At 51.4% G+C, this 25946-nt stretch overlaps 10 protein-coding genes across 10 annotated transcripts; 7 read left to right on the forward strand and 3 right to left on the reverse strand.

Moving 5' to 3' along the window:
* Positions 1-40: 40 nt before the first annotated feature.
* On the reverse strand, positions 41-1396 carry M438DRAFT_344011 (putative GTP cyclohydrolase I). The gene is made up of 3 exons (XM_029905120.1): positions 899-1396; positions 543-847; positions 41-495 (listed from the first exon to the last, which is right to left on the reverse strand). Exons 1-3 carry the CDS (start codon positions 1251-1253, stop codon positions 193-195), a joined length of 963 nt encoding a protein of 320 aa, XP_029762770.1. The 5' UTR covers positions 1254-1396; the 3' UTR covers positions 41-192.
* Positions 1397-2900: 1504 nt separating this feature from the next.
* Positions 2901-5857, forward strand: M438DRAFT_333475 (Pkinase-domain-containing protein; the record flags this gene model as incomplete). Its single annotated transcript, XM_029903609.1, has 2 exons — positions 2901-4087; positions 4141-5857. 2 exons carry the CDS (start codon positions 2901-2903, stop codon positions 5855-5857), a joined length of 2904 nt encoding a protein of 967 aa, XP_029762771.1.
* Positions 5858-6419: 562 nt separating this feature from the next.
* On the reverse strand, positions 6420-7165 carry M438DRAFT_333476 (uncharacterized protein; the record flags this gene model as incomplete). The annotated part of the gene is made up of 2 exons (XM_029903610.1): positions 6420-7001; positions 7058-7165. The coding sequence occupies 2 exons, from the start codon at positions 7163-7165 to the stop codon at positions 6420-6422; spliced, it is 690 nt and encodes a 229-aa protein (XP_029762772.1).
* A 1735-nt stretch (positions 7166-8900) lies between these two features.
* On the forward strand, positions 8901-10874 carry M438DRAFT_363752 (amino acid transporter). Its single transcript, XM_029907667.1, has 4 exons — positions 8901-9483; positions 9533-9713; positions 9763-10591; positions 10641-10874. The coding sequence occupies exons 1-4, from the start codon at positions 9070-9072 to the stop codon at positions 10828-10830; spliced, it is 1614 nt and encodes a 537-aa protein (XP_029762773.1). The 5' UTR covers positions 8901-9069; the 3' UTR covers positions 10831-10874.
* A 141-nt stretch (positions 10875-11015) lies between these two features.
* M438DRAFT_293212 (putative ribosome biogenesis protein) lies at positions 11016-14873 on the reverse strand. Its single transcript, XM_029901811.1, has 2 exons — positions 14541-14873; positions 11016-14491 (listed from the first exon to the last, which is right to left on the reverse strand). The coding sequence occupies exons 1-2, from the start codon at positions 14676-14678 to the stop codon at positions 11150-11152; spliced, it is 3480 nt and encodes a 1159-aa protein (XP_029762774.1). The 5' UTR covers positions 14679-14873; the 3' UTR covers positions 11016-11149.
* A 390-nt stretch (positions 14874-15263) lies between these two features.
* M438DRAFT_333479 (uncharacterized protein) lies at positions 15264-15642 on the forward strand (the record flags this gene model as incomplete). The annotated part of the gene is made up of 4 exons (XM_029903611.1): positions 15264-15278; positions 15334-15374; positions 15424-15492; positions 15555-15642. The coding sequence occupies 4 exons, from the start codon at positions 15264-15266 to the stop codon at positions 15640-15642; spliced, it is 213 nt and encodes a 70-aa protein (XP_029762775.1).
* A 144-nt stretch (positions 15643-15786) lies between these two features.
* Positions 15787-17673, forward strand: M438DRAFT_178913 (kinase isozyme 4). Its single transcript, XM_029899178.1, has 2 exons — positions 15787-16289; positions 16348-17673. Exons 1-2 carry the CDS (start codon positions 16093-16095, stop codon positions 17516-17518), a joined length of 1368 nt encoding a protein of 455 aa, XP_029762776.1. The 5' UTR covers positions 15787-16092; the 3' UTR covers positions 17519-17673.
* Positions 17674-18313: 640 nt separating this feature from the next.
* Positions 18314-19939, forward strand: M438DRAFT_363756 (FAD-binding domain-containing protein; the record flags this gene model as incomplete). Its single annotated transcript, XM_029907668.1, has 1 exon — positions 18314-19939. One exon carries the CDS (start codon positions 18314-18316, stop codon positions 19937-19939), a length of 1626 nt encoding a protein of 541 aa, XP_029762777.1.
* A 462-nt stretch (positions 19940-20401) lies between these two features.
* M438DRAFT_315233 (MFS hexose transporter) lies at positions 20402-22231 on the forward strand. Its single transcript, XM_029902647.1, has 2 exons — positions 20402-21858; positions 21908-22231. The coding sequence occupies exons 1-2, from the start codon at positions 20536-20538 to the stop codon at positions 22175-22177; spliced, it is 1593 nt and encodes a 530-aa protein (XP_029762778.1). The 5' UTR covers positions 20402-20535; the 3' UTR covers positions 22178-22231.
* Positions 22232-22424: 193 nt separating this feature from the next.
* M438DRAFT_363758 (DNA mismatch repair protein MutL) lies at positions 22425-25497 on the forward strand. The gene is made up of 3 exons (XM_029907669.1): positions 22425-22649; positions 22710-23088; positions 23140-25497. Exons 1-3 carry the CDS (start codon positions 22433-22435, stop codon positions 25367-25369), a joined length of 2826 nt encoding a protein of 941 aa, XP_029762779.1. The 5' UTR covers positions 22425-22432; the 3' UTR covers positions 25370-25497.
* Positions 25498-25946: the final 449 nt, after the last annotated feature.

Consider the following 25946-nt stretch of genomic DNA (forward strand, 5'->3'; position numbering starts at 1 on the left):
GACGTATATGCGCATCGACATGACTTGAGAAAGAGAAAAATATGCAAAATTCGTTCATTTACTTACGATCGTTGAGTGGTATCATTCCGTAACCTGGCTGTTGAGTGGCCATTCATCCTTCATCTGAAATCCATGTACTCCGAGGAACGCCTGCGCCTGTCTATCACCGAATGCTGACCCTTGTTTGCTTGTCTACTTTCTGTTGATCAAATTCAAGAACTCCTCTCTCGTCTTGGCGGTAGATCTCATTCTACCGAGCATACAGCTGGTGGTGGTTGTAGCGCTGGTCTTCTGAACACCACGCATTACCATGCACAAATGGCTTGATTCCATGACAACGGCGACACCTTGAGGCTGAAGGACCTCGGAGAGGGCGAGGGCGACTTGCTTGGTCAGGCGCTCTTGGACCTGTAAGCGGCGGGAGAACATCTCGGCGATACGTGCGAGTTTGGAAAGGCCGATAACACGACCATTAGGAATATAGCCGATGTGCATCTAGACAAGTCAGAGAGCTTCTCGACCGTGTCTGCTTTCAATCTTACCTTTCCGGTGAAGGGGACCAAGTGATGCTCGCAAAGGCTGAAGACTTCAATGTCCTTTACAATGACGAGCTCGTCGTGGTCCTCGTGGAAGACTGCGCCATTAACAATGTCTCTCAGGTTCTCCTCGTAGCCCTTGGTGAAGTACATCATGGCCTTTGCATAACGCATGGGTGTGCCATGGAGACCTTCTCTTTCAGGGTCCTCTCCGATGCATTCGAGAAGTGTACGGACTGCTCCCGAGAGCTTCTCTAGGCGGGCGGCGGCCTCTTCGGGGGTGGACTCGAGTCTTTCGCGAGTGCCAGTGCCTAGAGAGTTGTCAGATGTGGAAAAGCGATGGGAAGCTGACTAAAGCATACTGGGCCAACTGAGACCATCGAAATCGATGGTAGGAGCGAGGGTGTAGGGGCTGCTGGCTCGGCTAGTCTGCTGGGAAGCCCAGTCGTCACGCGGGTCTCTGGCGTCAACCTCGTCCAGGTTTGCCAGCCTCGAAGGGCGCTTGTCGCGCGGCTGAGCGTGGGTCTGAGGTTGGAAGTAGTTGCCCTCGAGATCGAGAGGCTCTTTCTTGGGGCCCATCGAGGACTTGATGGACTTGAAGGCGTTCTCCCTCTCACGCGCATCCCGGTTCTCCTGCGAGACGAGGGGAGAAGAGCCGTTGATCATGTGCGAAGGGATGTGCTTGGGCCTGATGGGCGAGTTTGGTTGTTGGTCCATGGCGGCGACGGTCGAGAGTTGTGGATATGAGCTTGCGATTGTCCAGAGTTGTGGGTATGAGCTTGTGGTTGTCCAGAGTTATGGATATGAGCTTGTGATTGTGCTGGCGGTCCACGAGGTAGTGGATGGTGTAGAAAGAAGATTGAGCCTAGATGATTGTTCACGTCCTAGAGGAAGTAGTTTGAATGCGAAGCTTGTATGTGGTAGAAGAGAAAGTCCATTACGGTCTGTCTAGATTTACAGAGACATGGCTGCGATTGAGAGGCAGCGGGCATCAGTACGAGTATTCTTCCTGCTGCATCATGAGCCCCGCCGGTCTCGCCAAACTTTTTCTCTTTGAGTCACGCCTTCCCGAAGCCCTGGAGCTAAACAAGCTAGAGCACACATGGCTCGTGCGCACGCATTCCACCGCCCAACAGGGCCAACACAGGCAGCCGCTCCAGTGCCCTTCCAACTTGTCAACCAGCCAGCCTGCTTGACACCACGCCGCACCAAAGCGACCATCACATCCTGCCCGACAAGCTGTTCTCTGTTCTATCTTGACTTTTGCTCTTTTCAGCCCTTTGTATCCTCCCCTCCGTCTTGACTCGTGCAACCCGCGCCTCTTGTTGCCGTGCCTGCGCCCAACCACCTACCTAGTTAGATCTTCTTGTCCTCCGAGCCGCAACTAACTCGTGTTTCTGACGTCGCTCAAGAGACGTGATGGCTTCGCTTGCAACACTTTCCTCTGGAGGCCACGTCCTTCATCCAGCTAACACGTTGAGTCTGTGATCTGGCTTAGCCTCTCTTGACCACCTGTTCCATCTGCTCGGCAGGACCATCTGTCTGGCCTCTCGCTGCGCCAGTTTCCTTGCATTTTTGAATGCAGCAGGAACATCAGCAATACTGCTTCGCAACACTCACTGATCATAATTCACTTTATGAGGACGAAGCTTGCACTCGACAGTATGATACTCTGGAATTGATCCCATCATTTCCTTGCTAGAAGGCAATTGGAGCACCGAGATCTGATCACCCGCACAACGACCATAGATTGACCTGGCTTTGTTCAGAAGCTAACAAGATGCCCTTTCAGGGTACGGGGCCAGGTTGCAGCATTCTTCTAGTCATGGCGAGTGACATGAAAGGGAAGTTTGGATATTGGATTTGAGTGACTGGCATTGCGGGTGAATATTAGATTCGGATCACGACCATGACGGAAGCCAGACGAGGTCGGTCTGCAGGAGCACCCCAAGCAGGTAACATGGCTGGCTCACTTGACAAGGAGCCCGCAAGTGAAGATATACTAATAATCACTCTAGACTGAGCAGCTTCAATTGGTGTCGATGGAGGTCGCTTAAGCTTCGGGTAGGCGTAAGCGGCGGGGAACGCCTCGCTCGGCCATGTTGGGCAAGAGAGCGCGTCTGAAGCAAGAGTTGTCGCTCTGATCAATTCGACAGGTGAGGGAAACTTGATCACTCCATTCATTCTTAAGCCCCTTTCCCCTTCTGCACCTGTACCGCTTGCGCAAATGCTACTGCTGTCGCCGTTGGCACGTCGTATCTGAGTCAAGAGGATTGCTGTCACTGCCGTGTCATTGGCGCGTGGGCTTCAAGGCTGTCTCGGTGGCCGCGTTCGCTGTCGGACTTGAATTTATGTCCTTTCCCCATGGCAGGCAACGAAACAGAGCACGGGCGACGTGGACGTGATTTTCCAAGCAGAAGCAGAGAGCGTGATAGTAAGCTATCACCGTCGCCCACTGCACCCGCTGGTCGAGGCCGCGCACCATATCCTTCCACATCGCATAACCACCGCCCTCGCTCAACATCTGCACACAGGGCCCAAGACCCCAACCACGAACGACCTGCTCATTACCGCCATCGTCACCACCATCATCAACATCACCATCACGACTCGGCTCGCACCCAACCACCGCCTCCACTGGCCGACGATCCTGCTGTGCCGTCGTCGCTGAACACGAGACGTGCAAGTCCCTCGCCAGCTCCATCCACCAGCTCGAGATACGCCAAGCGTTCAGCTCGAGATTATTCCCCTCGACCTCCACGCTCATACGCTCAGCGGCCATATTCCGATCGAGCTCAACCAGCTCGTAGACCACAGTCGCCGGGCACATATCCGACAAGACGACGTTCCCGTTCAATCGAATCTCGCTACAGCTCACGCCAACCGAGATATCCATCTGAAAGAGACCGCTACAACGACCGTCGCAGATACTCGCCCCCACCAACCAGAGAGTATCGCCATTCAGGCCATTCGGCTCGTGGTCGTCCTGCCAATAATTACGCCTCTCGTCATAGCAAACCTCCAACACGCTCACCCCCTCGTGACGCCCGACGTTCTGACTCCCCGTCGGACGACCTGATCTCGCAGCTTGCGACCACTGCTCGTCCCGAAGAAGCAAAGTCTAGCAGACGTCGGGGCCCATCGGCGCATTCTCGTCGCTCTTCCAGGTCACCTCGACCAGATAGCCGTCGGCCTTACAGACAGGACCCGCCTCGTTACCGCGAGAGCGAAAGAGAAAGAGAAAGAGATAGAGACAGAGATAGAGACTACGGAAGAGATTACGACGGAGATTACGGTCGCAGCCGAGACTACGACCGAGGAGGTCGACGCGATTACCACGACAGAAGAGAACGTTATCGCGACGGGCGTGAACCAGACGCCATGTACGGCAGAGGTGGCCCTCCTCGCCAGCCAATCCCTCCTCGCTCGTACGTAGACCCGCGCTACTCTCAGTCGCCGCAATACCCACCCGCTGGACCTTCTCCGCCTCATGCTCAGTCTCCTTATGGCCGTACATATCCCCCACAGGCCGCCTATGCGAGCTACCACGGGTATGTTTGGATCTTGCATGCTCACTGACTAAAGCTGATTGAAAAAAAATTAGTTCTCCTACACATGCCGCTTATTCGGCTGCTCCTTCTCCCTATTATCAACAGAACTATCCGCCTCCCGCTGCAAGTCCTTATTACCAAGCTCAACAACAACAACCGCCACCACCACAGCATTATGTCGCCCAGCCACCGATGTCGGCATATCCGCCTCAGCACACATACCGTGGCCAACCTCCCTCCAGGGGATACAACAATTCTCAACGGCCTCCAGTTCCCGCCCCGGCGCCTGCGCCTCCTGCTAGTAGAGGTGGTCGTGGTGGCCACTTCTCAAATCTTTCTTGGACTCCCTCAAGCGGCAGCAGAGGCGGAAAAGTAGTATCCAAGCGTGAGAACTCGATATCTGGCACCGAGACTCCTCTTGCGCCTAGGTCAACGACAGATTCTGTTGATGATGACGACAATCCTTTCAGGCCGCCCAAGGATCTTCGAGCTGAGGATGAAACCGAGAAGAGGAAGTCGGGCATTAGCTTTTCCATCAAGGGTATGGCAGGGAGAACAGATCCCTCAGCTCCTCACAGGCCAGCACCCCTAGCTGCGCCGCGCACCAGAAAAGAGATAGTCATGCGCAAACGACTGAAGCCTAAGCCAAAGTTGACGACAGATTTTGCTGCCTCAGACTCGGTCTACTACCGCAAGACTGGTAACGAATCAGTCGTCGGATCTGGAACCTACGGAAAAGTATACAAGGCCGTCCACGTCTATACTGGTGACAAGGTTGCTCTCAAGAAAATAAGAATGGAAGGAGAGCGCGACGGCTTCCCAGTCACGGCGATTCGCGAGATCAAACTTCTACAATCTCTCAACCACACAAACGTAGTGAAGTTGCAGGAAGTTATGGTCGAACGAAATGACTGTTTCATGATTTTCGAGTATCTCTCTCACGACTTGACGGGCTTGTTGAACCATCCGTCATTTGTGCTCACTGAGGGACATAAAAAGGACCTGGCAAAACAGCTCTTCGAGGGACTTGATTATCTTCACAAGCGCGGTGTACTCCATCGCGACATCAAGGCGGCCAATATCCTTGTGTCTCGTAACGGCGAGCTGAAGTTGGCAGACTTTGGACTTGCGCGTTTCTATAACAAGAACGCAAAACGAAAGCAGGATTACACCAACCGAGTCATCACAATCTGGTACCGATCACCAGAGTTGTTGCTGGGAGAGACGCAGTACGGGCCAGCTGTCGATATTTGGTCGGCAGCTTGTGTCTTGGTCGAAATCTTTACCAAACATGCCATCTTCCCAGGAGATGGTGGTGAGATCAATCAACTTGACAAGATCTATAACGTTCTCGGCACGCCCTCGCGATCAGACTGGCCCGGAATCGTGGACCTTGCTTGGTATGAGCTCCTGCGGCCGATGCACAAAGTGCCATCCACGTTCACCGAGAAATATCAAGAGCGTGTGTCGACAGCAGCATTTGAACTCCTGAGCGCCATGTTCATCTTCGATCCCGAAAAGAGGCCTACTGCCAGCGAAGTCTTGGAGCATCCGTACTTTGCAACTGAAGAACCCAAGGCACAAAAGGTGATAGAGTTGAAGAATCTGGAAGGCGACTGGCATGAGTTTGAGAGTAAAGCTTTACGGAAGGAGAAAGAACGTGAAGCGAGAAGAAGAGACAAGGAGAACGCAGAGAAGCGGAAGCTTGAGGGCCCGATAGGTGATGAGAGAGAGTTGAAGAGAGTGAAGACGACCGATGCGCAGGCTTGATGAACAGCGAGCATGGACCAAAATCAATGATTAAGATCGAAACACATTTCCCGCGTGAAGCTTTCTAACATTCGCCTTCCGTGCTGAGTTTCTGAAGACGTGGTTCATGATATTTAGATGCATGGAGCTCGGAAAGTCCTTGCATTCGTTCACAATGGAAACCCTATCAAGCACATCACGCAATTGCTAGTATCGTCCATATTAGCTCGAGATGTCAGTCAAGAAGGGTCAAGAAATAGAGATCATTACAGAAGCCAGCGAAAAACGCGATTGAAATCAGAAGAGTGGTATGATGTACAATCGGTCTCCGGAAATTTAATTTTAACATGTATGTGCAGCCCGACGTCGAGCAGACGACTCGAGTTGGCCAAACTACAAAACCCCTCTTTACACATTATGCGCAGTTGAAGGACAAGAACAGACCCCCGATGGGTCGAAAGAAGAAAAGACACTGCTTTCCCAGCAGCGCTTGATGGTATCATTGGCGTAAAACAAAACACACTTCCACATCTCATGTTCTTAGCGGAAAACGCTGAACGACGGGAATATATGCTCAGGGCACTTAAGCGAGAGCAAGAAAGGCAGCGGCAACAGCGAAGAGGCCAGTGGCACCAGCCAAGTTGCGCGAGGCAGCGCCAGTGTATGTCGAGGAAGGGTTGGCGCCCGACGAAGAGCCAGTGGCGCCAGCAATACCAGAAGGCTGAGCGTTACCAGAAGCACCAGCCACACCGGAGGGCTGAGCGTAGCCAACTGCGCCAGTAGCCGATGAGACGGGGTAAGGGGCAGAAGAACCATAGGCAGCGCCGGGGATGATAGGGGTCGCAGTTGCGACCGATGGGACGGAAACAGAGTTTGATGAGACTGCGACAGGCATGCTGGAGGTTTCCTCAGGCGAGACGGGGCTTGAAGCAGGAATGGACGAGATGATAGCGCCAGTGACCACGGAAGAAGTCGAGAGAACCACAGCAGACGAGACGGGTGCAGACTCGTATGAGCCAGCAGTAGGGACTGAAGATACCGAAGAGGCAGATGCAGAAGAAACAGGAGCAGTTGCAGTTGTGGAAACCACAGGAAGTGTCATCATGGTGGCAGCAGTCAGAACGGTGGTACCGCTTGCGTGGGTGATAGTGGCTCCAGCAGGACACTAACACAACGAATCAGCTTCCAATCCCGACACAAGGACGTTCGTTCAACGCTTACCCAAGTAGTAGTCTGCTCGACGACGCTGGTGACATAGACAACACCCTGAGGAGCGGCAACTGCACCGGCTGCAAGTGCGAGAGCAACAGTGGCAGTAGTGTAACGCATGGTGATATGGCGGTTGTTGATGGTAAACGAAAGGTGGAAATTCGCAAAGAATTTGTTTTGGAAGTGAGTGAGTGTGTGGTGAAAGGAGAAAGAATGAGAGATGTGCGTTTGGAGAATGGGCCCAGGATGTGAACCTTTTGTACTGCAACACGTAGTCGATCGAAATATGTTAGTTGCTTGTCAAGTGGTCGAGCTTTGGGCGAAGGTCGATCGAATTGTGGGGCAATCATGAAACTCAAACGAGTTGTTTCACGTGCACACTAAAGCAGACATATCCACGCGTTCATCCTTCACACAAATTGTGCCTTGAAGATCACACTCACTGGGTTTTGCTTGAATCCCGGGCTCAACAGTGGCGCATGCGAGTCGCTTCACCGTGGCAGCGGCGTATCCTGGCCGATGACACATCTGCAGCCCAGGTTTCCGACTTCCCCTGATCCATTGTGGTAGACCAGTATATGGTCCGATGCCTGGAACGACTCTGAACAGACATGCTTAGCTAGGTTCCCAAACCAGATGGTCAATCCTGTACGTGTTGTTTGTTGTTGACCTTCTTGTGAACTCGTTTGCTTCAAGCATGTCTGGAGTAGCACGATGTAACAGGACTTGCTTTACTGTTTCTGCAGAAGTCGTTGCTTCTCGTTGGTGACTCGCAAGTCTTTTGTACATCCTCATCACCGACCCGTCCAACCCATTGGCTCAGCCTCTTGATGATGTGGTGGTATCAGTAGTTGCGAAGGCCTTATTACCTACCCTTGCATCTCTTCGGCCGAAGCCCTCGTTGTTTTCCTGGTTGCTGTCTATCTGTCTGTTGCTAAGCAGGCCTGCTGTCGACTAACGCCTTCACAGCCCTGTGATATTGCGTGTAAGAAGATCCGATCGACGGCGAAAGCGAGCCTTTTCGTGCGATGCGTATGGGGCAGAACTGCAAGCCTAGAGACGGCGCATATCAAGCAAAGCACTGGTCAACCGAGGGAGCAATGAGGTGAGCATAGTATGTGGTATGCGGTATGTGAATGAGCAGTGGGGAGTCAGGCAGGAGGTTGACTGGAGATGGTGTTGCCAAGAGCCGCGCTCCCACTCTTGGGATCAAGCGCAACGCAACTTATCGTCGCTCTTTCCTCACACCTCAAACATATCCATATCTGCTAGAGTACATCAGCTCCAGTCCTCATTCTCGGACAAATCCAGTCCGTGTAACTACAATAATCGTTACTCATCTGTAAGCTCGAATTGGCTGGTGGGAGGTAATCCGAGCTGCTACGCCTTGGATGTTTAAGACTCCATCGTGAATGCTTGTTATCTGGTCACAGAGGCTTATCTGTGCATATCGAAGGATCCTCACCAAACAGAAGTCAGGATAGTACCCTTGTTATCAGGCGAATTTTGTTCGGTCTCAGCTTAACCTATCAGGCATTGCTTTGTTTGAATGTGATCGTTGTCCGTTACCTTCTGATGCCTTCAACATCCGCGTCTGGCAACACATGAACTGTCTGAGTGTTCTGTAGGTGTCCAACAAGTGAGTTCTTGCACAATCTTTTCCGCCCTGACAAGAGATTCTGTATGTACTAGGGTAACTAACTCTCATGTCGGGTCCCGAAGCTAGGCGTCGAAGCCATCCGGTTCGATGATAGATTGCGCGTCTACCATTGGCGAAAGCCAGCTGAATTATTACAGGATCCCAACAATGGTCCTGTGGCACGAACTTCGAATAGGAATGCCTATCTCTTGGCCTCACGGCGTGTCGCCCGGATCGGGGTTCTCTTCGATAAGGACATAGGCAGGTCAGTGCCTGTCTCGAGGCATCTGGCTCTCCTGGTTGATACCTCATGTTATAAAAGCCGACCCATCTCTTCAAGTTCCTTCAAGTACACTATACGTACTGTTCATCCTCGTTTGATAGCATGGGCGAAAACAAGTACCCTCTCGTAGCCGAGCCGATCTCACGTTCGCCAGAGATCGAGCATGGCAATATCTTCGACACTCTGGATCATGGAGCCGACTCGGAGCTGCAGCGAAGTCTGAGTACACGCCATATCACCATGATTGCTCTTGGGTCTTCTATCGGCATGGGTCTATGGCTTGGAAGCGGTACATCACTTACCAACGGAGGACCCGCGGCTATCTTCATCGGCTACTTATTGTCAGGATCTATGATTTGGTCTGTAACCCATTCAATAGGAGAGATGGCCGTTATGTATCCTTTACCTTCTGCGTACGTACAGTGGGCTGGCAAGTTCGTCTGTCCTAGCATGGCCTTTGCTCTTGGTTGGGCTTACTGGATTTCATACTGGATTACCATCGCGAACGAGCTCCAAGTGGGTACATTGTCGCCACCCGCAGCCTCTCACTAATTTGACGTACCAGGGAGTGGTCACGGTCTTGTCGTTCTGGACCGACAAAGTGCCAGTTGCTGTTTGGATCACAGTTTTCTGGATCGTCATCATCTTGATCAATGTTGGTGCGGTGACTGTTTTCGGCGAGATCGAAGTAGTTTGCTCGCTCATCAAGTTTGGATGGATCTTCGTAGTCATCATTTCAATGATCGGTAAGAAAGGAACTACCGTACCCTGTAGTCGTGAGCTAAAATCTACTAGTCATATCAGCTGGTGGAGCACCCACGGGCGACGCTATCGGCTTCCGGTACTGGAACCAAACTGGAGGATTTACCAATGGATTCAAAGGCTTCTTGAGTGTCATGCCTACTTGTATCTTTGCTATGTCAGGATCCGAGAACTGTGGCCTTGTTGCAGCCGAGACAGCAAATCCACGAAAATCTGTGCCCAAAGCTGTTGGGTCCATCTGGCTACGCCTTTCGCTCTTCTATATCCTTGGATCGTTGATGATAACCATATGTGTCTCTCCATATGACGAAAACTTATTTGGAGGCTCAGGCACCAATGCCTCGCCCTTTGTCATCGCTTACCGCAACGCGGGCATCCCAGTTTTGGCACATATCATGAATGCAATCATCTTCCTTTCGGTTGTCTCGACTGGCAGTATCTCCTGTTATGCGGGGGCACGCACTCTTATGGGCCTGGCTCAGTTGGGTATGGCACCTAAGCGATTTGCCAAGGCAGATAAGACTGGTCGTCCATGGTATGGTATCGTACCTACGCTAATCATAGGTGGTGGCCTAGCGTATCTTAATGTCAATAACTCTGGCGCTGAGGTCTTCACTTGGTTCTCCGACCTGACTTCGCTTTTCACCCTTTTCTGCTGGGGTTCAATATGCTTATCTCATATTCGCTTCCGTCTCGCCTGGAAGACCCAAGGTCGTTCGGTGGATGAACTACCCTGGAAGTCCTGGACGTATCCTTATGCTGCATGGTGGGGGTTGGCTTGGTGCATAATCCTTCTTGTCGTTGAGTTTTATCTCTCTGTCTGGCCCCTCGGCGAGTCCTCGTCCGCAAAGACATTCTTCGCGTAAGTTCCATGCCACTCTGGAATCTTTGCACCAACCTGACTGTAGCAGAAACTATGTATCGGTTGTGGCAATCGTTGTGCTGTATCTGGGCGCTCGCTTGTACTATCGCGGCCCCTGGTGGGTTGACATCTCCAAGATCGACCTCGACTTCGGACGGCGCTTCTACACTGATGCTCAAGATATGGAAAAGAAAGAGGACGATTTGGTGAAGAAGGCAGTCAAGAGCATCTTCACTTGAAGTGCTCAGGTCTGCAAGCTTCCGATTCTTACCTTGGCCTCTCGGCTATCGAGATGCAAGATGGTGTTCACGCAACGTATGGTTTCCAAACTGGGTATTAACGAAGACCTGAGTGGTGCATGTGATCAGCTAACGAAAACATCTTGCATTTCCATAGCTAGCATGCCAGCAGCACTTTCTCGGGTGGGGGCTTCGGTTTTGGTGCGGTCTCTATCCTAAAACGTACACGAGCATGCGAATTGGAGGAAAACACCTTTCTTTGACGCCTAACAAATGCTTATATATGGACTCGCTTTTGAACAGATTACAAAACATATGCTCATCCCTTTCTTCTCTTACCGCCACCACCACCCTCGCCATCATTCCAGCCCTTTCTCTTTTTGCCTTCTCTGCGCCAGTATTCTTCCTTCTCCTTCTTCTCTCTCTCCGCTCTCTTCTCAATGTTCTCGGCAACCTTGGCACGGTAAGGCTGCTTGCGCTCTTCCTGCTTAGCACGGCGCTTCGCGACCTTCTCGTTTCTCAACGTCTGAACTTGTTGCAAGAGTCTTCTGGCCTCCTTCTCATCCTTGCCGGCGACCACAGCACGCTTCTGCATGTATGTCTCCTTCTTCTGCGGCTTCATTTGGACGATCTGGGACTTGAATGGGAGCTCAGCAGCGACCTTGCGAGGTACACGTAGAGGGTTGAAGTGACGTTCTTGACGCTCGATGGTGCGGTAGGCTGAGTTTTTGTCCTTGGGTGTGGCGATGTCGAGGGCGTGGCGGACTTGACCGGTAAGGCGCATTCCTTGCCAACCTTCGCTGTTCACGTCGGCATCCAGCAAGTTGGTCACCGGGTTGTAATAACGGTGAGGCTTGACAGGGTACCATGCTCTCAAGAACACAATGTCTGACATGAGGATTTTGTCTTCGAAAGTGGCACGGAAGTTGCCCTCGGGCTTGCTGAGCGCCTTCTTGATTTGACCACGGATACCGGAGACAGTGCGTACGCTAGCGCCTTCAAATTTGGCAATTTCGAGAGAAGTGCTGAACATGTCCTTGATGAAGGCGGTGTTCTTGAAGATCTTGTATGGATGACCAGTCAACTTCAGCTTCTTGACAATCTCGGTCGACTCGTCGACATTCAAGACCACACCGGTTGCGGCAATTCTGAATCCAGGGTTCTTGTTGGAGAAGGACTGAACGCAACAGAAACCAGTGTTGGGTGCAATTAGCGGTCCGTAGAAGGTTCCGAAACAATGCATGTGCTCCGGTGTGTATTTGAGCATGCGGTTCCTTGTTCTTGAGTCCGAAATACTGTACATTGGCATGCTCTGGAAGCGTCTCCAGCCAAGAGAGAAGATCAGAGGATCATTCGTCTTGAGAATCTTCTTGTGCCATCTGTGACGCTTGATACGGATCTGAACGTAACCGAAACGGTCTTCCGTAGGAGCCAGACCACCGATGAGAACAGGGAAGCGAGGGTTGAACTTTTCCACGAATTCGCAAGGTACGTTCTCCAGAACGATGCGAGCGTATGTGCCTGCTTTGTGACCCTCAACCCGGACTCGAGATTGCTCATCTAATGCGTCGAATTCGGCGCGGTTGATATCGAGCTGTTTCTGAATAAGCGCCTTTTGTGCGTCGTACCAGTCATCTTCGCCGAACTCATCATCACCGGCAGTCTCGCGTTTTGCGTTGCCCTTGTCGTTTGCGAAGCCCTCTTTGTCTTCCTCTTCGAAACGAAGCTTGAGCTCTTCCTTCCTTCTGGCGTTGCGCTCACGCTCGGCGTCCAGATCCGGCTCCTCCTCGCCATCGGCGCCATTCGTTGGAGCCTCGTTATCATCGCCATGGACTTCGCCAGTCTCTAGATCCTGGAAAGCACCGTCGCCCTCATCGTCGTCGTCTTCGATGCCATTGAACTCGGCTTCAGAGTCATCATCGTCTTCTCCTCCATTGAGCATATGACCGGATGCAAATCGGGACCGGATGGCTTCCAGGTTTTCTTCGTCTGTCCATTTCTCTTCGAGCTCCGCCCTGTTGTATACTGGGATGTGGCGGTCGAGGGCAGCTTCGGACTCTGTAGGCTTCTTTCTCTCGAACAAATCCTCCTCATCCTCATTTTCAATATCGTCCTCCTCGTCTTCTTCGCCACGCCATTGTCGCAAAACCTGGGCTGTGGACAGCATATCGTTATACAAGAGACGGGCGAGCTCGACGGTGCGGTAGGGCATCTTGCGTTGGTGCAAAGCAGCGGCACGTTCGGTCATGTTTTTCTTCCAGCGGAGATTTCCATCTTCATCTTCACTGTATTCGGCGTCCTCATCGTAGTCTTCTGGGTCGCTGACATCTTCGGCTTCGGACATGGAACCAAGATCAGAATCACTGTCGGCAAAAGCAATCTCCTCGCCGGTCGCGTCAGGGCTGGCCTCTCTACGCTTGGGCGCGGGAACAAGCATGTCTTCTTCGGCGTCCTCGTCAGCATCGGAGTCTCCACTCTGGAACTCTTCGTCTTCGTCCTCGCCGCTCTCGAAGCCCTCGTCTTCTGGGCTTGCCTCATCGTCATCGATTCTTCTTGATAAGACACGGGCAGATTTGCGACCAAGGTCTTCGCCAGTCAACCTCTCGCCATCGCCGAAAAGTTGTAAACCGCCCTCGGCCTGTCCAAGCAGTCTGCGACCTCCTTGCAAACCAACGACCATTTGTTCTCCTAGTCCTCGCTCTTGCTCGTCATCTTCAGGGTCAAATGTCTGGCTTTTGATGTCGACATATACAGCGTCCTTGTCGACAAGTACACCACCAACATCGGACATGGGAGCGTAGATGAGCTTTTGCTTTTCTCCTAGCCTTCTTCTTCCGGACTTGCCCGTAGCCTTGGCGATTGCTTGGTCGAGGAATGGGGTGGGACATGGATCGGGCAGAGCCTCAATATTGGAGACACTGAGATCACCAACACCAGGCACGTGAACTCTGGCACCGTTGGCGGGAAAGTTGGTGCCACGGAGGTAGCCATATAGAGCGACGGTACGGTCGCATTTAGGGTCTTCTTCAATCTTTGTAGGAGGAGTGATGTCGAGGAAGCGGTCGGCTAGAGCGTAGGGATGGCTGTTACGCCAAACAAGAGGACGGGGGTTCTTCATGACGGACAAGAAACGTGAGAGATTGAGGACTTCGCGGTCGGGGTATCTACCGTTGACGACACCGGAAAGGTAGAAGAGTTTGGCTCCCGAGTACAGTTCGCTCCAGAAACGGTGCTTCAGGCGCTTCTTCTGTGCCTTGAGGGCTTCCTGCTTGCGGAAAAGATCCAGATGGGTCAGAATGCCAAAAACGTTACCAGGCATACCACTGGAAGAGAGGACGTTCAAGAACTCCATTGTCTCCATCTCGAATCCATAGTTTCCATCGATCATGAGCAGGACAATGTCGACGACCTTGGCCACGTCCATCATAGCGGCCAGGGAATCAGCCGGGCATTCCATAAACGTGAGTCGCCTCCTCTTGGATGTGACAACAGTAATGGGACCGACGGGCTGAGTGATGGGTTGCTTGGTGTATCTTCGGACGAGTGACTTGATGAGAGTTGTCTTGCCTACTCCTGGCGGACCAACGACACCGACGACAATGGGAGGGGCCTCTTCGGGCAAACGATCGACCAAGGGAACGTGCAATCGCTTCTCTTTGACCTGGCTTGTGTTAGAAAGTGACGAATAATGAGCCTCGTCTTAGTCGTACATCGTGAGAACGAGCGGCCTGCTTCTGCAATTTTCCAGGACGCGAAAAGGCAAAGGCTTTCGGATTACGGTCGCCGGTATGTGCTGCCTTCTTCTCCTTGGTCGCGCGATGCGGCCGGTTGGTTTGGTTTTCCGACATCTTGTACGGCGTAACAAGACTGCTGACGGCGGCAAAGCTCAGAAAATGTTAAAGACCTGAACTTTTCGAAGAAAGCCCTGGCCCGGGACCCTCGATCGGAAGGCGGCCGCACTCTTGGCGTTCTTGCCCTTATCTTATCTGCTCTCCGTGCTCAGACGCCCTGCCGCGGCTTCCCCAGCCCATTTGAGGGGTCCTTGTCAACAAAGCAGCTGCCAGCACGCATGATGCCGGCTTGATCTCTGTGTATATGCTGGGAACAGCCTCGTCACAAGTGGCAGAAGGTGATCGTCTGCATGGTTAGCCAATAGAGCGCTGTTGGTGAGTTTGTGTCCAACGGGCACAAATCAAGATCGACCGTGCACTTCGGCGGCGTTCTTCACGTGCTCATGGTAAATAGAGGAAGCTACGTCAACGCGCAGCGGAGGGGTCGAAGCGGGTTTAGAAGTGAGATTGGCAACTGTCCGCTGCTTCATGCCCACCTTCTTCTTGAAAGCCAACTCTCTCAACTATCTTCTGCATTCTTCTCTCCGACATACCCTTTCTACCACATCAAGCTCACGCTTCACTCATACTCCTCAAATCAACATGCCTTCGATCAACGTAAGCCCACCAGTGAACAAGCTTAACCAGGCAGACGCGTAGCTAACCTGCCTAGGTTTCCCTCAAGGAAGGTGCCGATGCCTCCCAGCTCGACTCGTAAGAGTGCCCATATCCAAGTTCAGCCTACCTATATTGACCATGGCAGCGCCAAGAAGCAAGTCACCGAGCAGGGCGGCAAGATTACCACCGAGTTCAAGCTGATCAAGGGCTTCACGTATGTCTCTCTTCTACAAGAACCTTCCTGGCTTTGCATACACATTAGTTGACACACAACAGTGCCGAGTTCCCTGAAGACAAGGTCCACACCCTCTCGTCCAACGACCATATCAACGTTGAGAACGACGGAGAGGTCAGAACCCAGTAGAGCGGGCCGACCAAGACATGCCGTGCTTTTGATCGACGACGAATATGACATAGATATGGGAGGGAACCTTTAGGATACGATAAACAATATACCATACCCAAACACGACCTCTCGGTTGCACTCGGCGATATGGCCGGCGCTATGCAGTGCGATAAGGCCGGAGTCGTGTGATGTGGCCATATGGCCTCACAGATTGTGCCCAACAGCTCGAAACACCAATGCAGACATGGTATTCTCTGTGACAGATGGCCTAGTAATCACCAGATACACAGTCATGTTGCGCCCTAAGGGGTTGGTATGCTTCTCATCAGGCCTCCCCATCAAGCACGTGAGGCGTGACGATGTATCGCAGCCCTGCGTCATAGCCTTGTGGGCCCAGATAAAATGCACTTGCAAGTTGACACTCCGTAACATGAAGCCAACGGATCATCGCGCATCTTGGTCGTCGCAATGAACCGTATAGGTATAGGAAGCCGCTGGTGGAGGTCCTCCTGCTTCTCGGGTCCCAATACCACAAGACGGCTATCCGCGACAAGGACGCTCCGAATACCCGACAACGGACTCAAGAAGAAGAAGGTCACAGACGGCGAAGTCGCTCGGCTGGCTGGTAGGCCCTTACACCCATTGACTTTAGCAGACCTGGCCAAGTGAGTCGGTCGTCGACGAGAGCTCCAAGTACCTTATGACTGACAAGGCACCTTCTAGGTCCGGCCGGCCACCTCTCTCGACCGAGCAATTACTCGACTCGGCCAACTTCACCCTCTCAATCCTACCATCGCGACTCGCCCATCGCATCCAGTCTCTTCGCAACCTGCCCTTCATCGTAGTCGCCAACCCAAACGTGTCCAAGATCCACAACAACTACGTCCACTCCTTGTCCACACTCTTGCCCTATGCCTCGAAGGAGATCAAGACACTCGAGGAGGAAATACAGTTCACAAGTGTCATGGCCGATCTGGTCCAGACGCACTCCAACACCATTTCCATCCTCGCACGTGGCTTCCTCGAAGCGAGGAAATACATCAGCCCAAACGAGGTGACAAAGTTCCTCGACGAACACTTGCGCGCGAGAATAGGCACCCGCCTGATTGCCGAGCAGCACATCGCTCTGCACTTCTCCTCCAAGCCTCATCTTGACCTCTCGGAACAGGACTCGCACATCGACTCAACATATATTGGTGTAATCGATACGAAGCTGAAGCCTGTAGATATCATTAGACATTGCGAAGGCCTTGTCGGCGATATCTGCGAGTTCAAATATGGCGTACGGCCCTCTGTCGTCATTCGTGGCGAGGCGGAAACGACTCTGGCCCACATTCCAATGCATCTGGAGTACATCATCACAGAGCTCTTGAAGAACGCCTTCAGAGCAACCATCGAGAAGGGAAACGAACGCCACCCAATTGAAGTGACGATTGCTCCAACCCCAGAAGAATCAAAGGGGAAGCCTGATGGCATTACCAACTATGACCAAGGTTCTGTGGATGCGGCTAGTGCATCACAGAGGCCTGCCAACGCCGCCTCAGCAAACATCCGCCCACTGGACAAGTCCACTCCAGGCGTCACTATCCGCATTCGTGATCGAGGGGGCGGTATACCCCCCGCGGCTTATGCCAAACTTTGGGAGTTCGGCTTCACCACTTTCAACGAGCAAGAGATCGTCGACATAACCAGCGGAGGCACTAATGACGGCGACGGCTTGAATGCTCTCTCAAATGCTGGCGGTGCTGAAAACAGCCTGGCGGGTTTGGGTTATGGCTTGAAGCTAGGCAGAGCGTATGCTGAGTACTTTGGTGGCGGTATCAGAGTACAGAGCTTGCTTGGCTGGGGTACAGATGTCTACCTCAGCTTGCGTGGTGTAGGAAACATCAAGTAGACTTTTTTGACGACTTTGAATGGTAAGGGGATATATGGGGACGTGATCGAAAGTCATCGGAGTACGACAGCTGTCATATGACGGGAAAACGTGCCAGCGAAACCTATCGAGTTCTATCTAATTCTAGTGCGACACCAGAGGATCTACTCCAAGCAAACAGAAGCATCTGGGCCAGATTTCAGGCTTACTGAATAACACTCGGACCTCATGGTCAAAGTCGCTTTTAGCCTCACCAAGCGACAGTGAGCGCTCGAGCGACACAACTTTGACCGAAAACACGATCAAGCCTCAACTGGTTTGCATAGTGCGCATGTTGGCACGTCACGTTCAATCTGGTATTCGACTATTGCAAAGTGTGGAAAGCACCGAAGATGGCAAACAGAAGACGGCGTGGCTGTGGAGCAGGCCATGGCGGCCTCCACTTTCTGCAGCTCGTTCCGTTTTCAATGCCTTGCAATCAAGCTTATGCTGTTCGGACATTCGGCTGTCATGGCGTTCTCATATCTGTCTCACTATCCAATCTCTCAATAAACCCTCTTCCCAACAACCCGGTTACATCCCCCGGTTGATCGTACATGATCACGCTAGCATAGGGCGATCTTGCGGTGCCAATCCCTACGAGGCTCAACTTGTATGCTCTCGCAGATCTCATCACAGGTGATGAGCGTTGCCCGCTCGAAGTAAAGGCTTGACAAATACGCCAACCATATTTGTTACTGGTCTATTGACAACATGGTCACGTAACAGGAATATAAATTCCTTCCTCCCATTGGTATTATACCCACCATCACTCCAATGTATCCATCATTTGGTTCCGTTCTTCTTCTCACCGCACATGTTGCTCATGCCTTTGTACAGGGTGACTGTATCAAGCACGATGCTGCCTTGACAATACTGGCTTCGCAGCTTTCTCCTGGGGCAGCAATATCTTGTCAATATTTCCCACTACAAGAACATACCGCTGGTCGATATTGGGGCGAGCAATACTCCAAGAACTCCGCGGTCGTGGTGTTTCCGATTACCAAAATCGATGTTAGCCATGCCGTACGGGCTGCCGCATCCTCGAGATTTGGTTGGGACCTCGCTTTCGTCGGCGGAGGTCATGGACAAACCAATGCGTCGAGCTCGTCGGGTTTTCTCATTGACCTCTCTTGGATGAACTCGACAAAGGTCTTGCACAACATCAAGCTAGGAGATACCAAGGTATCTATCGCCGTGGCATATCAAGGAGGCGCACTCTGGAAGCACGTCGCCGACAACACAAACGGAACAGGCTTCACAGCAGTCGGCGCTCGAGTCGGGGAAGTCGGTGTGGGAGGATTCTCGACGGGAGGTGGCATTGGATTTCTGGCTGGCGCATATGGATACGCCATCGATCGTCTAAGAGCAGTTGAGGTGGTCTTGATGTCTGGAGAGATTGTACTTGCTACCAAGACTAACAGATACTCGGATCTGTTCTGGGCAATACAAGGCGGAGGCGGCCAATTCGGCATTGTGACAACTTTCTATCAAGAGGCGGTACCAGAACCAACATCCTCCGAGTTCGGGATCTGGGTTGTTGCCAAAGATTCGTGGGACAGGGCGCGGCAGAATACTGTCGAATTCTTCGAGACTAACGATGATCCATTCTCGCTCATGTACTACTCACTCGGGTATTATCCTGAGTACGTTACGACTGGAAATTTGACCACCGTTATGGTAATTGTGGGACTGAGATTTGGAAACTCACACGGAATGTCTTCCAAGATGTCAAAGCAGAGGAGCTTCAACTCGACATTCTCCAATCTCCTCGATGGGCTCGTCTTAAAGCAAGCCTCAAAATACAACGTACCGTATGGACAAGCGACCGAGCTAAGCACACCTTTCTTCCCATATGGTTTCCGAAGAGGCTTTTGGGGCCCTCAAATCTCCATGGTCACAAAGCCATACATAACTGCTGCATCGAATAGAATGGAGGCCTATATCAACCAGTCACTTGACCGAGGGGACGTCCCGCATAGCGCCGTTTGGGTCTTACAGTACATGTATCCTGGTCAGAATGGCCATGGTCCAGTATCAGACAGCGCTACTGCATGGCCACATGCACAAACCGCTCATCAAACACTTTTCTCGCCCGCTTGGAAATCTGCCTCCAATGATGGTTTCGTAGTCCAGCAGAATGATGCCCTCAACAAGATCACACACGATCACCAAGCGTCATTCGGGACTTTCGTCGCGGACTATCCGAATTACATCTCACCAAAAGCAGATGGTTACCGGGTGTGGGGACACAATGTCAAGAGACTAATCAAGATCAAAGCCAAATACGATCCTGAATGTCGGATCCATCAAGGGAGGGTCTTTGCCTCTGACACCTGTATCGCACATGGCTGGGCAAATATCTACCCTCGCAAGGGCTACTCCGTAGCAGATCATGATTAATAGATTATTTAGCTGTGTTGAACGTTCAAAGACCATCTCTTGGTGAGTTGCGATTTTGGTTGTAAGAGGCATCACATGTTTCCACGAAGCACTTCGCGTTTCATGGTTGACTTCATCGTGGAGGACAGTGCCCCTGATCGACAGATATTGAGCCATACTGATCGACGGAGCTTAGCCGTTGTTTTTGAACAACCTTTATATTTGAGAACATCGTAAATAATTACAATCATGGTGCCTCGACAGTGACTAGTGATGAGACAATTGTGAGCAATTGCTACCGTGTTCCTTTGATTTATGGCGAGTAGATCAACTGCTGAACGACTCTATGGTAGGAAAAATAAACTCCACAGACTTCCCGCATGATGCTCTGAAAGCACGGATCAGTGATGGCCCGCATCCGATCCAGATGGCGGGAAGGCGCGAACGGCTTCGCGCTCGGTGGACATGATACCTTCTTTCGCCCGACACACCGAGCAGACTGGTTTTGGTGCGTCCTGTATGCATCTGGAGACCTCCTGTCATTAGACAACTGAAGCCTAGAGCTCATTCAGCATGTGTGCCTATTGATCGCGACGCGACGACTACCACTGCCTTCTATGGCCGACTCTCCTAAAATCAGCATTATCACGACCGACGAAACGGACGACAGCGGAAGCAACAGAGACATCGAGGTGGGCAGCTCGCGTCCCCAGGCTCCTTCGGAGGCGACCAAACGACATCCGCGCGAGTTATTATGGTGTATCTACGCCATATTTGTACTGGTCCTGAGCAGTTTCGATAATCAGGCTGGCGGGGTCGTTCTTTCGATCCCACAATTTCGGAAAGACTTTGGCTCACCTTATGATGGCAATTATGTCTTGTCGGCCGAATGGCAATCTGCTTACAGCGGCGCACCGGTCCTCAGCTCGATCGTTGGTCTACTAGTCTCTGGTTGGCTTGCGGACAAAATTGGCAGGAAATGGATGTTCGCAATTGGTTATCTGATTGTCTTCGTTTCCATCACGATCGAGACCTTGTCAACTTCAAACCTAGTCTTCTTTATTGGCAAGTTTGTTGCTGGCTTTGCTATAGGCGCCTTCACAACGACCGCTCTTACCTACCTAGGTGAAGTTGCTCCTCGTCCAGCGAGGGGCATACTCACTGCAGCAGCCGGCATGGCTTTGACAGTCGGTCCTTTCATCGTGTCGATTGTCGTTCGAGCTACAGGCGACGAACCAAATCGGTGGGCCTACCGATCAGTTTTCCTGGCCCAGTATGGATTCAGCGCGACAGGTGCCTTTCTTCTTCCATGTATGCCCGAGTCACCGTGGTGGCTGCTTAGTAAAGGCCGAAAACATGAGGCTAGTGTTGCACTCTCTCATTTCGGATACACTGTCGACCAGGCACAGGATTATATGACGGCTGCTATTACAGCACTTGATCACGCTAGAGAGGAAACCAAAGGTGCGACGTACCTTGAATGCTTCCAGAAAACAAATCTTCGACGGACCATCATTGCAGCGGCACCTCTATCTATTCAAGCTTTGAGTGGTCTGTTCTTTGTCTCATCGTACTCGACTTATTACCAGCAATTGGCCGGGTACAACACCTCAACCACCTTCAGTCTCAACATTGTTCAAAACATACTTGCCATGACGGGAAATGCTTGCTCTTGGTTCTTGATCGACCGGGTCGGTCGGAGGCCTTTGTCTTGCTATGGCATGTTACTTTTGACTGTTTTGCTCTTGCTCACAGGAGGGCTTGCTTGCATCGGGACCAAGTCGGCCACAAAAGGGACAGTAGGCTTACTTCTGTTGTACAACTGGCTCTATTCGATCACGATTGGAGCTACTGCCTATCCTATTTTGATCGAAACACCCACAAGTCGATTACGCACCAAGACAGCCGCAATTGGACTGACGCTTCAAAACGGGCTCTTTGTAAGTTCAGCATATAGGAGATCTACAAATCAGTCTAACAACCTGGCAGGCAATGTGGGCTTTTGTGATCCCATATCTGTTCAACCCCGATCAAGCAAATCTTGGAGCTCGAGTTGCCTTTATATTTGGTGCTTTCGCAGTCGTGTCGACGATTTATCTATGGTCGTGTCAGCCAGAAACTTCAGGCCGGTCATTTGCAGAATTGGATGAGATGTTTGTCAAGAAAGTGCCAGCACGGGGTTTTAAGGTGTACAAAACAGAAGCCGAGAATGGTCTTCGTTTGAGCGTTCTCGCAGGTTATAACGCGCCCATGCCATAATAGCGAATTTACGATTAAATGACCCATACTCTGTTGAATGTCGATAAACCTGACTTGGATATGCAACTCACCTACCTTGAGAAAGCATGTGAGGATCGATGAATGGCGTAGCACTCAGAGATAATCTACGCAGTAAAGGGTGACCCTGGACGGATAAATGCCAAGCCTCAGCACGGGAAGGCGCGATGCCACTTTACGCCTGACGCGTCTTCCAGCCATCTGGATCATGGTCGCCTCTCTATTTCGTGCATCATCATGGCCTCGATTCAGGCAATCGAGCAAACTTCGGTGCATCAAATTCAGTCAGGTCAAGTCATTGTAGATCACAACTCCGTCGTCAAAGAACTTGTTGAAAACAGCCTGGATGCTGGATCCACTTCGATCGAAGTCCGCTTCCGCAACCATGGTCTCGAAGCCATCGAGGTAATTGACAACGGTACCGGCATCGCACCTGAGGATTTTGAGTCTGTTGGTATGTCCTGCCTTACTATCTTGACTGCCTGCCTGTCACTGTCTGACGCCTGCTACTCAGCACTCAAGCATCACACGTCCAAGCTACGTAGTTACGATGATCTAGAAAATCTGGACACATTTGGCTTCAGAGGCGAAGCACTCGCTTCACTATGTGCCCTGTCCCAGCTCTATGTAATCACAGCTCGCGAGGTCGATCGCCCAAGAGGAACGCGTCTGGACTTTGAAGTTTCTGGAAGACTCAAGAATACAAGCACCGTTGCTACGCCGCGAGGTACGAAAGTCGTTGTCGAGAAGATCTTCCATAACCTGCCTGTACGGAAGAAAGAGCTGGAGAAAAACATCAAGCGTGAATACAGCAAAGTTCTGACGCTTTTGCAAGCATATGCTTGTATAAGCACTGGCGTCAGATTCACTGTCAGCAACCAGATGCCGAAAGGGTATGTATCGAGCGTCGAGTAGCAAGATCATTATAACTTACAGTATCACAGAACTAAAACCACATCTTTCACCACTCCAGGCAGCGCAGCCACCAAGGACAACATCATCAAAGTCTTTGGCTCCAAAAGCTTACGAGATCTGGTAGCGCTTGATTTGAAGTTCGAGATGCAAGCGACCACCTCTGGGCTTTCGACTCAAGACGGTGGCTCTTGTCGTGCGGTCAAGGTGGAAGGACATATATCCCGTCCTGTGACAGGGGAGGGGCGCTCAGCACCAGACCGCCAAATGTTCTATGTCAACTCACGTCCTTGCGGCCTCCCTCAAGTCGCCAAGATCTTCAATGAGGTATACAAGGCTTTCAACATTTCGCAATCTCCTTTTGTCTTTGCAAATCTGATCATGGACACGAACTCGTACGATGTCAACGTCTCTCCTGACAAGCGGACCATCCTCCTGCATGACCAGGGAGCGTTGCTTGAATCTCTGAGGGTGTCCCTCATGGAATTGTTCGAGTCTCACGAACAGACAGTACCACAGACAAGTGTTCCCACTCAGCCAAAGTTGCCTGGATACAAACCACTCACTATCGCCCGCCGTACAGAGCCTGAGTCTGAGCTTGAGCTTGAGCTTGAGCTTGAACCTGAATCAGCTATTCCAGAACCATCATCAAGCCAAGAAGACCCAGCCGCGGTTGATGAATTACTTGGGGAGCAAGCTCGGAAAGCCTCTCCTGAACGTCTGATTCACGATTGGGTAGGTCGAGGTGCTCAAGATCGGGACGACGTTCCCAAAGTACAACAGAAACCACCGGTGCAGAACGCTTTCGACCGTATGCGTCCTCAGCGTACACCTCAGCAGGTAGCCGAGATCACAATAGGAGATAAGACTACGAGAACTGTTGTTGGCGGTGGAAGCTTCACTCCGAAAAGACGCAGGATTCACATACCCAAAGATTCTGCTGCAAAGAAGTTCAGTCAGTTCGCTATGCCTGGCACTCAAATGGAAAGCGACGACGAACGCCCTGAACAGGAGAGCGAATCTGGTGAAAGAGAGGAACAAGATGGACAAGAGGCTGTCGAAGACAGCGACGAGGAAATGCTTTTCGTTCCTCAAAACGACAAACGTGAAATTAATCGCGCAAGACATGAGACTCCTCAACTCACTTCTCAGGCTCTGGAGAGCTCGCATACAAGTCCAATCGACGAGTTTCTGCATAGCACGAAGGAGTTCGATGACCATCTACAAAGAGCCGGCGAAAGCGAGGCTGACTCTGATCCGGAGTTTGTTGACGAGGATGAGAGACGCATCCAAGAAGACGCTAAGGTGGCTCGAATGATCCAAGATGCAGAGAATGAAGCCGCTCGTCCCGTCCAAGACAGCATCAAACGTGCTGCTCAAGCTCTAAAAGTATCAAAGCACACTACTTTGAACCTCACTCAAGCCTTTGACATCTCTACAGCCTCAATCGCAGAACAGGTGGCACTCCTCTCACAGTCCTTACCGACGTCTCAAGAAGCTTTGCAGCCGGACAAACCTGTCGCTGATGACATCGAGCAAGTGGACGCGGAAGCCCGCCTTTCTCTGACCGTGTTAAAATCCGATTTTGCACAAATGAACGTCATCGGACAGTTCAACTTGGGTTTTGTCCTCGCAGTTCGACCTTCTAGCGAAGCGGTCAAGTCCTCTGATCTATTCATCATTGATCAGCACGCAGCAGACGAGAAATTTAATTTCGAACGCTTTACCGCCAGCTCGACCTTAGAAGCGCAGCCTTTGGCACAGCCCAAACAGCTAGAGCTTACAGCTATAGAGGAAGAGATCATTCTCGAAAACAAAAAAGCACTTACCGCCAATGGATTCATAATTGAAACAGACGTCTCTGGCGAAAGCGATGTGGGTTTTCGTTGCAAGCTTCTTGCTTTACCCATGAGCAAGTCTGTCGTATTTGATCTCAGCGACTTGGAAGAGCTCCTCCATCTGCTCTCTGATTATGCGGGCGGGGATATTCCACGCCCAAGTAGAGTGAGAAAAGTTCTGGCTTCGAGAGCGTGTCGCGCAAGCATCATGGTTGGCAATTCTCTGACGGGTAATCAAATGCTCAAGGTCGTGAGGAATCTGGGCGAAATGGACAAACCCTGGAACTGTCCCCATGGAAGACCCACGATGAGGCACCTTGCGAATTTGGGAGCTTGGGGCTTCGAGGACGAGGAGGAACCGAAGACGGATTGGAAGGCATGGGTCAAGAAGGCGAAGGCGGAAGATGATGATGCTTGCAAGTGATCCAGAGGATGAGGAGTGATGAGGAATGATGCTTTTGCGACGCTTAATGATACCCTTGTGATACATTCTTTTAGAGCTTAAGAAATTACTTACATACTTTAGCAGAAGCATACAATCAACAAGACATGTTTTTCTTTTCTGCTCACGCTCCTCTCTAGAGCGATATGCTTGTCTATCGATAATACTGGTTTTTCAAAGTCAATCGTCAGGTGAGGGTTGCACAAGCCGCTTGTTCATTCACAGCTCGCACCTACATTGGATGGCACAATAGTAGATCAACACCGAAAGCAAGTGCGAGGCCTTCCCAACGACCACTCACCACCAACCGTATCACTGTAGAGTGCAAAGCGAACTTCTCTGTTACCCAAATAGTCGATGTCCATTGTCTTGACTGATATCCAACAGGACAGGCCTACATCATGTTCACAGTGTCTCCGTAATCGAAGCGAGATACAACGCGAAAAATGAAAATTGTGATGAGAATGAACGATGACGTCTCGGATACTTTGCATTGGGATGGCAAAAACAAAATGAGTATACATACGAACAAAACGTACAGCAGCAGGGATTCCCACGT

This window comes from Aureobasidium pullulans, assembly GCF_000721785.1.
Source record: "Aureobasidium pullulans EXF-150 unplaced genomic scaffold scaffold_5, whole genome shotgun sequence".
Taxonomy (NCBI): domain Eukaryota; kingdom Fungi; phylum Ascomycota; class Dothideomycetes; order Dothideales; family Saccotheciaceae; genus Aureobasidium; species Aureobasidium pullulans.